The sequence below is a fragment of the Contarinia nasturtii genome, unplaced genomic scaffold, assembly GCF_009176525.2.
Source record: "Contarinia nasturtii isolate CC-2019 unplaced genomic scaffold, AAFC_CNas_1.1 Cnas_scaffold_533, whole genome shotgun sequence".
Lineage (NCBI taxonomy): Eukaryota > Metazoa > Arthropoda > Insecta > Diptera > Cecidomyiidae > Contarinia > Contarinia nasturtii.
In genome coordinates, this window is record NW_022197885.1 from 1,236,594 (window position 1) to 1,247,916 (window position 11,323).

Below are 11,323 nucleotides of genomic sequence, written 5' to 3' on the forward strand. Positions count from 1 at the left end.
TACATTGCCCGTCGGCTCGTGCTCTTTCTCGTGAAGAAGTCGTCACGCAGCAAAAACTACAATCCAAATTAAAAGTATTCAAATAGACATATGGAACACGGAAACAGGCTAAAATGAGAAGATAAAAAACGACAAGAGCTAAAAGAAGGAATGAAAAAGGCTTTGTACAAAGTGAACCAGTCCAAGTCTATTATCTTGATTGCTAAAGTAATCCCAACAACCGCGACGTGAGTGCGCGACTACTTTTATGTTTACATTTCATTCACATTCAATCTTTGTACAAACATATTTTTGCGTTTCCTTTTGCTTGAGAGTGCGACGTGCAGAAAAACACAAACGCACACACACAAATCTTCGCAAAATGCAGAAGACATTTTCGGTTAACCCAATTGGAACATTCGTGGAAAATTTAATATTTCAAAAAGGCATTTCCTTTGGCGGCCCATCGCATTGTCTTACAATTCCCAAACACCTTGAAAGTTTTATAAATTCCGGCACTGTAATAATTATTTGGGGAATTCTGTGAATTAATTCATTTCTTGAGATAAACTCAAAGTCGTGAGAGTGAGTTGGTAGTAGTGGTTCCAGGCTTGTTTTCCTCTATTGTACGCTTGAACTCATAAAAATATCATTTCACTGAATATACTGTGTCTTAATGATGACATCTCTCTTTTCTTGTTAGTTCTACAAAGTTTTTAATGTGCCAGTTGAACTTTTGCTCCCGCTTTCAATTCAATTATTCAATGCAATTTGGCAAACGAATGAGAGGGAGGAGAGAGAGAGAATGTAACAAAAAATAAGATGATCGTTTATACAACTTTGAATTAACGGAATTTAATAGTATAAGTATGACTTAAATTCTATAAATCTGATCCTTTACTCTTAACAATGGGAATGAATCGTATCAGGCAAACGAACAGATGCATGAGTCTCATTCACAAATGTGCGATTTTTTTTCGTAAATAAGAGTGACAATGAGCTAAAATCGAATGAACGATAATAGAGAAAAAGTGTATATGTCTTTTGTCAACGGATTGCAATTCTCAAATAAATACATAAATTCGTGGCGACGAAAAATGGAGCAACATACAACATACCGTCAACAAGAGGAAGAAGAAGAGAAAAGCTATGCAAGTGACTGCACTGCAGTTTTTCTTCGCAAAACAAACATGTAGCGGTAGCAGCAGCTCGATGCGATTCACAACATCAGAGGAAATCAATCAATTGCACAATTACCCAATTTATGTCGAATAACAAATGTGAACATGTAATGCATGTTTCTCGGGTACATTTAAAGAAATATTCACTCTATTCAATATTCAAGTAGATTTGAGTCGAGCAAATGCACGCATTGATGGCGATTTGAATAAAGAAGAGAGAACAAGACGGAACGACAGAAAAGCTAGACGATAAAATGAAAACGACTGTACAAATGCATACTTTTACTGAAAGATTTTTTGACCACTTATTCCCTATTGAATAGAGAATAGAGAAGATCGCAGCTCAAGAATAATGCAAATGGATTTGATTCGATTTGGTTTCGGATAGAGCCAAAGTGATGTGAATATACACACACATTTACACACATATTTTCTCTCCAGTTGACTGTGCGACTATGTGGACTCGTTATCCCTTTAGCTGGAACGATTTGTCGAAACACGTTTCAGTACATCGATTCTCGTTCTGAAATCCACCCACTCAAAAAAAAGTAGTATGAAGATGCCACTCATGTGAACAATTGATATGAGAGGATGGTATTATCCAAAAAGAACAAAACACAAATTCCACACCAAAGTCACTAGAATGGGGAGATAGATAGAGAAAAAATGAGCCTGAACGATACGACGAACAAACGAGCGAAAGAAAAGTTTCGAAGAAAGGAGCATAATACACAATACACATAAGTGTAACGCATCAAGCATACAGAATGTATACACGATGTCGGCTCTCATCGTTGTGTGTCGATTCAAGAAACTTTTATATCGTTTGTGTCATATTGCATCTGTAGCTTTGCTTGTACTAGAATGCTTTTATACATATATGTGATAGAGGCAGCAGGCATGCATTGATACTCCGGTAAACATTTCTCGTATTTGATAGCACAAATACACTTGCCAGCCGCCGACGACGACTACGACGACAGCGACGACGATGAAGAAGTCTATTTCGAAAAACAAAGTTGATTCGCATGTACAAACATACATTATTATCCAAGCGCCAAGCCGAAACGAATAAACCAACCATCCAACTAGACCAACTGGCTGAATGCTAGCCACCAAAACACATCGCACTGCACAAGCAGTACGTGTTCAGAGTTTGAACAAGGATAACGTATTTTCTCGCTCCTCATCGAACTATTTTATGTTCGTTCAGTCGACTCGATTCAAAATACATCGAACAAGTGTTACGACGGTTCATGGATAAAATTATCCTCCGTTTTGAATATTTGAAAATAATATAACGACAAATTGATACTGAAGCCGCGAACAAGCGAAAACGAACAAAAGCTGAAAAGAAAGCAAAAAATAAATGAATAGAAGAGAATTATTATCTAAAGCAAAAGCGGAAAATATCGAACGAAACTCAATACCGTCAGCTAAAAGCTAAAACGTCATTTATTCCGTGTGAACTCGATATTTGCAGAGTTTTGTTTTTGTTTTTATTTTTATTCTTTTTTTCTTGCTTCATTTTGACGAAATAAACCTCATCAACGGTTGTGTGGTGTAATTTTCACTTGACATCATCGTTGAGTTGGGTTTTATTTTTGTGTTTTGTCAGTCGCTGCGTGTTAATGTATTCGTGGGAAATACTATAAAGAAATACATTTAAATTTCGGTTCTACCATAAAAGCGAGACGATAAAAAAAGACTACAAGGAAATTTCATTGGTTAAATCGAAGAATGAAATCTGATTTTCTAACATAAATCAATCAAGCGCACGGTTAGACAAGTCTACATGTCTGAATTGTGAAGGAAAAAGATGAAGAAGAAGAAATAAAGAATGGCATGAAAATAGAAGATTAAAAAAAAGAACGGAAATAACAAGGAAAAACAACTACAACTACTTATACAACGGCCGACAGAAAAATACTACAAAAAAAAAATTAATAACGATAATAACAAGAACACAAACGTGCAGCAAGGTGACGTTGTAGTTCAACGATTATTCAGTTCACATAAATGTTTGTATGAAAGCGATTGCAAAAATACAAAGACAAAATAGAAAAACAGACGTCCAAATCGAGCGAGTGCAAGAAAATTGCGCCGAAGAAAAATCATAAAATTTCATTTTCTACTCATATTTTCCATAGATGAGCACGGAACCAAGCAAAAAAAGAATAACAACAACAACGACGAAGACGTCGGCCACGACTACGAAACAACGATCGAAAAAGCCGTCGAAAGAATATATAACGTGCGACGTGACCGTTGATGATTATTGATATTATTATGGGCATTTGGTGCTGCTGAAGTCAATCGTACACTCTACAGTTTGTATAAAAGCAGCATTGTCATTCAACGAAAACACAGGAAAAAAGAAAGAAACATTTTATGTGCTTTGAATTTGTGAGTGAAAGCAAATTATTAGAAAACCAATTGCAACGGATTGATGTAGACAAAACGTAAAATTAGTTTTTAATTAAAGAGCAACAACAACAAGAAGCGAGAGAAAGAGAAGCGAGTGTGAGTTTGACAGCAATGCTTAACGAGGAACCTTGAACTAAAAACCATCGGGAAACGGTAACATTATTTAATTAGGAAAAAAAGGGATTTCGAACGCGAAAGGGAAAAAGAATACACACGAAAAAAAAAGTGGAAAATTGATGAAAATCGATAGAAGCAATTCCCAAATTTCTTCCATATCGATGATTATGTGCGGCAAAGCATAACGGTGCAAACAACAGCAATCTAATTTGCAACGATTTTTCCCTCCGCAGTCCATTCCTTTCAGTTACTCGTGGGAGCCAACATATACAGTATACACCAAAATCAATATATTCGTTTGAAGTAGTGGCATGAGCTTTTTTTAGTGCATTTTCCATGTCAAGTCATGGAATGCATTTGAACTGAAGTGAACTAAAGAGAACAGTGCTAAAAGAAAAGAAAAAGAATAGAATAATAGAAAAATTCGTTAACAAGAACAAGCCCAGTGGCAACAAACACTTGATAAAAGACCAAATAAGAATTTTGTTTTTTTATTGGATTTTCGATCGCATGTAGGCGGATTAAAACGAAGCATAAGCAAAAATAAATTGAAAATAAAACGATATGTATCAATATCAGAAGCACACCGAGCTTAATCGACGAAGATAAATACGCAAAATTGAGATCATCAGAACGCAAATACGCAAACAAATTGTGTTCATTGTAATTTGTCAATCGAATATATACAACAAATTTTCTCCTGTTCGTGTACATTTACATTTATATATGTGACAATAATAAGAGACATTTACATTGAATTTCTATTTTTGTGAATGGTATAGACAATATTTTTCGATAAAATGAGACGAAATTACGTTTTGCGATTGGTTTCGATTATATTGGCTGTTCATTCAGTACAACAACAAAATGGATTAATTGTGAACGCTACCAGCGTTTCGCATAAAGGTACGAATAAACATCCGGTGCAATGTACTTCAACACCCATCACACATACACGGGATATTCAATAGCATAGCAATTTTTAGAGAGAGAGAGAGAGAGAGAGAGAGAGAGAGAGAGAGAGAGAGAGAGGTATAAACACAAATCATATTGAACGTAACGGATCTTTACCAAATACTGCGGATATGTATTTCGCATGAATGGCTTAACAAATCGCCTTACTTCAATACTTTATTATGTCGAATGAAAATTGAGCGGAAAGAGGCACGTGAAACGGACGCGCGTGCACAAAATGTACATGTATTGAAAATGTCAAATTTAAATTTTATAACCGAATATGAAAAACATTGAAACAGATTGGCGTGCAGACGCAAATACGGCGTTGTTTGTTGACGCTGTTCCTTTTTTTACGTTCAATGAACAGAACAAGAGCCGACCAAATCTGATCTATCTCGCCTACTTGTTAATTTGTTTGCTGTGCACCGAACTCGATACTCCTTGATAAATTATTCACAAGAATTACAAAATCCAACAATTTTTATTCGATATAAATTATTTGTTAAAAAAACAACAACAACATTTTATTTTATGAAATTTTATGAAATTAATACCTTCTGTTGACGGAAAAAAATATCAAATTATTTTTTCAGATTATTATGGAAAATTGTCTCTCTCTCTCTCTCTCTGTGTTTTTTTAAATTTTCAATGGAACAAAAATACTGCCGCATATATTATCCGTTGTATTTAAGTCATTGGATTGAATGATTTCGTAAAGTTTTCATCCGTCATCATTTATATTAAATAAATTTGAAATGTTTAAAAAAGTATTATCTCTTTTTTATTTGCTTGCAGCTCGCCCGAAAATCGATTTGAGTGACCCATTTTATGTGAGTATTCGAATAATTTTAAATCATTCAAATTGCGATTTATGATAGGATTTAAAATAAACAGAATGCGTCATTCAAATAGAATTTTTCGAAGTGTTGACATCACATCAGATAGTCCGTAGAGATGATATATGTTCTCATTCATCAGTGAATATTTGAATGGATTTATATATTATAGTTAATTAAACATTTTTGATGATATTTCGAAATAGCATATTTGATGCGTCAAAGTCATCAAACCACACGGTTTGCATTTTTTTTTTATTATTTGTTGTGGCCAAATGCTGTTATTGCAGCAACACGTATGCATATGCTCAATAGCGTTCATTATAATCAATGATGCATGACGATTGAGTTAATTTTCCCTGGTGCATTAATTTAGCCCGCTTAAATATGATTCGATTGAGACCTTTTTGCTAACAATTTTGAATGAAATAATCGTGTTACTAATCAGCTTATCGATTTTTAATTCATTTTGAGTCTATTAATGCCACTGATATCATTGTTTCTCTCTCTCTCTCTCCATCTATTTTTTACATGTATTTTCAATCATATTAAACGATATAAATGCAATTTAATACGCGCGACAGAATGGACAAATCTATTATGATACATTAACTGAAACTCCGATCGGAACGATTGTGTATGCAATTGACGAGGAGAGTGTTGAGGTTGATCCATTTGCGAATGATAAAACGAAAACATTTCAGCTGCAAGACGTTGTTACGCATGGCAATCCAAATGACAAATCATTTATAAATCACAATTTATTTACCATTGGAGATGGGAACGATGCAATTGTCGAGAATGGCAGTGATGAAGATGATGATGATGTGATTGACATTGATGGTGTGGTCGATAAACAGGCAACGGCACATTCAAAATTTGCTAATTTTGCATTTAATGATGAAAAATTAATTCAAAAACCGAAAGCCGAGAACAATAATAAAATCGGCGATAAACCATCGCAAATCCAATTGCAACAAAAGCATCAACACCAACATCAACGAATACAACAACAACACCCGCTACCGATCGATGCAAATATTGAACGGGATACACAGCAAGGCCATCAGCAAACAGCAAATAACATTATCGCAGCCCATTCGAACAGGCAAATGACCTATAGTAAGTGTAAATACATACAATTAAAATACCATATTATCACACAGAGACACATACACACACAACACTAACATCAACAAAAAACTATATGCCGAAAACAGAGAGAACGATAAAAAAAACGGTTTGCAAGCACTCACTATGAATAATAATTGAACTTTTGCTGGCTGCGTCTGGTATGTGTGAAAGATCCATGGTGCAACAATCGATTAAATGCATGTTTTTTTGGTGCTTTCAAGTGCTCTTGTTTTGAATAAACAACCAATGGAACCAGCCAAATCCAATAAGCTCTATTAAAAGTCGTATCGTATATTTTATAACAGGAATATTGTAATTGAGAGCCTAGTGACTCTCTTCTCCTTCTCACCTCTATTCATATTTATTTTGTATAGACCGCAATTAAATTTAATTATTCCCGCTGTGCTAATAACGACTCCAGCTGATCGGCTTTTGAATTTTAATGACCAATCACTTCAAATGCACGAGTGTAAATGCAAAAAGGATAAAAATTATGTGCACATGCATGTACATGTACAATGTTGTAATGTATGGAGATGAATTTAATTTTGAAATCAAATGCAGCATAAATTGATGAGAGAAATACCGGATATGAATAAAATACAATAATCATAGTGCTCACAACAATAAAGTTGGCAGTTTGAAGCTGTTTTCATGTTATACGAATTATTATTTTGGTGAATGGCGTGCGTATATCTATAAAATCTTAGGCTTACTTTCTTAGGCTTACTAAATGATATACATTAAATACCGTTCAACATGCAAACAGCATTTTCTGACTCATTGTTGCCGTTGATATTGATGTTGTGCGTCAGGAAATTGTTTGTACGTTGACAAGCTCAGAACAATTATAATACCGATCTTTAGTTATACGATACGTTTTGTTGACATTCAAATCTCTTCTCGATAGATTATAAAATGTTCAAATATTAACATTGTCTATCAAATCCAAACTTCTGCTTGTCGGTATTATCGTCACATTCATTATCATCTTTTGTAATATATTCAATTGTTGAAGTGTTTCGGCACGTGCATACAATCACGCTCTAACGTCATTTTTGACCTGAACTAGCCAAAAGCCTATAATTTATTCTACACTTGAACTTGAGTGGGTGGCCGAATTTTTGTGATAAACTTTTCGATTAATAATTCGAAATAAGTGGTCAACTGGTAACTTATCGTAGAGAACGAACATAAATTTAATCTGACCAAAGCCGATCAAAGCCAAACGAAATTGTAACTTTTCAAGTGTGGGGGAGAGACGACTTTAATTATGTACGATTCACATCGTTATAATTCGTGGTCGTTATTTTAGCGATTTATCTTTAGTGTGGGAGGAAAATATTGAAAACCAAACACAACGTTTGTTTAACGGTACGTATGGTATGGACGACAAAATAGGCAATTTTCTTGCCTATTAACGCGTGCCAAAATGTAATCAATTCTGCTTGCTGCTTGCTATTGATTTTCGAAAAGACAAAAAAACAATATAAATCGTCGTTCCTTCGTTCGTAAGGTTGTTCAAAAAATCGAATGTGAATGCATTTGAATGTCCTTTGTGCTGATGAAATGTAAATACAAGTTGGAAAAGTGTTCGTCAACCTCTTTAGTAAAAGTCATTGAATTTGGCTATTACTGTATGGCGTTTGGTTGGAACCCAATAAAAAAGAGCCTGACATTTCAAATGCAAACAGACCACCATCGAAACTAGATCAATGGCATTTCACATTTTTGGAAACGCACTTCGGTATGGAGTGACCTTAAGTATTTTATGTTCGCGTGACCGAATTATGGTTGTACAATTTTGTTGTTGTTCTCTTGCTGTTTCTTATGACAATAATTTTTTTGGTTTTAATTTTTCTGTGGTTCCCATTGGTGAGGGTGTATATTTATGAAAATCATAAATTATTATAAAGTGGTTTATTGTCTTTATAACACGACTTCTCCAATGTAATTTGTATGCGTATGATTTTTTATGAAACCATTTTTACCACAATAATAATATTTTGCTATTGTTTTTTTCTCTCTCTCCCCCCTACACTATTTTCTCGTTTGCTTTTGATTCAATGTAGATAATACGTCAACAGCACGCTCAAAACCCCATCGTCATCACAACCGTCGACAAAATCACAACGGAAAATGGCATCGACGTCATCAAAAGTGGTTGAAACAGCACAAGGTGAAATCACATCGCAATCGATATAGCAGTGCATCATCTCGAAGTGGTTTGAAGCCACAACAAATTAATTCCGGCATAAAATCGAGCATTCGTGATCCCAATTCGTATCCGTATGTTCAGGCACATGTAAGTTTCTACGATTCAAGCTACGATGATACATTGAGTTCGAATCGTTTCACCGAAACAAATCATCGCGCCGACGAGAAATGGCCACACTTAAAACGACTCCAAAGTCAATTGCATCAAGACTTGATAAGTGACACACTACCACCGTACATCAAAAAATACAGCCGACGCAACAAACAATTGATTGGATTGCTCGAAGGTGAAGGTATGCCAAATGTTGCAAATGCTAATTTAAAGGCAAAACAATCGTCACATTCACGACGTCGTCAAAAGCAAACCAATAAATGGATCGAAAAGAATTTATTCGAAGAGCAAATGGATGAAAAGAAAAATAAAAGTGTACAACAACAAAAACCACATCAACCACCACAAAAACCGATTGTACCACCGTACACAGTCGATGGCAAACATATCATTCCAATCATTTTGAATTCGAAACAACGATATTTGACAGAGAAAAATGTTCAAAGTGAACCAAACGGATTGCCCGGCGAACATTTATCACTATCGTCCGAAGACTATGAAGATTGTGATATTGATGGTAGCGGTGTGGATTGTCAGCAGCCAAATGCTGCCGTTCAACAATCACAAATTGGGCAAATTAAGCAGAAGGAAACTATATCGCCGAGAGCCGATTCATTTCTATTTCATCGCGTGGCAACACCGAGATTAGTTGGAACGGCTGCTATTGCCGGCGGTTTAATTAAACAAAAGCTTCCATTTGTCGCACTTACCGATAAACGCATTGATGATGGTGCGAGGCAACAACGCCGCATTAATACCATACAAAATACATTCCCGTTACCATAAAGCTCTTTCTTTGCACCCCTCAAAAGAAATTACACTATGTTCACAAATTGAACCGAAGAAGCACACATACACACACGCTTCGACCAACCAAAAATAAGAAGAAAAAAACAACAACGCACTGGATCAAATGCACACACAAAAAAAACATATACTCTCTATGTAAAAGAGGAAAAATGAAAATAGAAGAAGCACATAGAAACAGCAGCCGGAATAAAATGAAGTAATTTCTTTATCACAAAAGTTCAGACTTCACAGCAATTGTCGGACATATACTAGAAAACGAGTGCAGTTGATTTCACTCACTCTTGTTTCCTCTTTGTTGCTCAAAAACATCCGAGGCAGCACGTAATCCATCTAGCCGCATAGAGCAGATCGAGAGAGAAAATGGAATATTATAGTTTGAATAATAACAAGTGGAACAGAGAGAGGGAGAGGCGGAGAGAGAAAGAGTAATGGAGAGCTTTTTGTTTCTGTGTTTTGTATTAACCGCGCTACAGTACGAGACCGGCATAGAATGTATGGTTGAAAACTTAATAAGCGAACGAGCCCTTTATATTTTATTCAAATGTCGGTGTTCGGTGTTTGTACGAGGCAAACAGTTTTATCCGGATTTATAAAGTCCGAACAACGATTTCACGAAGCGTTCCATTTGAGTTGGAGCGGCGCAGAGTTTTCGAATAAAAAAATGACTTTTTTGTCAAAGAGCGATATACACATGGGTGTATGAGAAATGGAGAGAATAGAATGAAACATCACAAAAAAAATGTATCACTAAACTAAATCCACGCACCTGCTAACTGTTGATGTCAAATAGAGTTTACTCAAAAACATTTTTATAAATGTGTTCTCATAAATGTAGAAACAACCCAAACATACTGAAAATAGAATTAAAGTAGTTTTTTGCGCTTTTGTTATCGTCGGCTATTAATATTTTATATATATACACACAAATATCACATATACACTTACCGACCACGCAGCAAATTGATGCAAAAAAGGAAATCTCTTATATTTCATGTTAAAGACCCAATGAATAAAATGGATAAAGGACTGTCTGTGTATATGTGTTCTTATCACAATGAGATGAAACCACATAAACTCTTTTACTACGCAACTACATATCTTTGATGAATTTAACCGTAAAGAAAAAAAATAAATACCTGCAACGTATAATATTTTATTGAGTGTAAATCCTCAAAGGAAAACTATATATCATTTATTGCAAAATGTCACAGACAAACCACAAATGTATCATGTCTTAAACGAATTTTTCTTAAGTGTACCTTCAAAAGCGATGTTCCATCGGTCCGTACAACATTTTACAGAATCAGAGCCGTATTATCAACAAGTGTAACTCTCTGGTTACGTATATCTCTCTCTTTATTCAATCTGAAATGAATTGAATCGTCATTGTCATTTAGCATCAACTACCTTTTGCACGTTCACATTTGTTGTGTATACTAGCAGCCTAGTCTAGGCTTGTCAGATCTCGTTTGCTCTCTGGTATCTGTTTCGTTTGAGATTTCCTAACTCGAGAGAGAGAGAGAGAGAGAGAGAGAGAGAGAGAGAGAGAGAGA

At 35.2% G+C, this 11,323-nt stretch overlaps 1 protein-coding gene across 1 annotated transcript; it reads left to right on the forward strand.

Moving 5' to 3' along the window:
• The first annotated feature begins 2,317 nt into the window (after window positions 1–2,317).
• LOC116339628 lies at window positions 2,318–11,321 on the forward strand. The gene is made up of 4 exons (XM_031765622.1): window positions 2,318–4,610; window positions 5,457–5,491; window positions 6,082–6,619; window positions 8,704–11,321. Exons 1-4 carry the CDS (start codon window positions 4,505–4,507, stop codon window positions 9,744–9,746), a joined length of 1,722 nt encoding a protein of 573 aa, XP_031621482.1. The 5' UTR covers window positions 2,318–4,504; the 3' UTR covers window positions 9,747–11,321.
• Window positions 11,322–11,323: the final 2 nt, after the last annotated feature.

Bases quoted from the DNA above. Each gene is read 5' to 3' on its own strand.
- LOC116339628 (XM_031765622.1), top strand. From the start codon at position 4,505: ATGAGACGAAATTACGTTTTGCGATTGGTTTCGATTATATTGGCTGTT. The intron at 4,611-5,456 runs GTACGAATAAAC...ATTTGCTTGCAG, and splicing joins TACCAGCGTTTCGCATAAAG to CTCGCCCGAAAATCGATTTG. The intron at 5,492-6,081 runs GTGAGTATTCGA...TACGCGCGACAG, and splicing joins ATTTGAGTGACCCATTTTAT to AATGGACAAATCTATTATGA.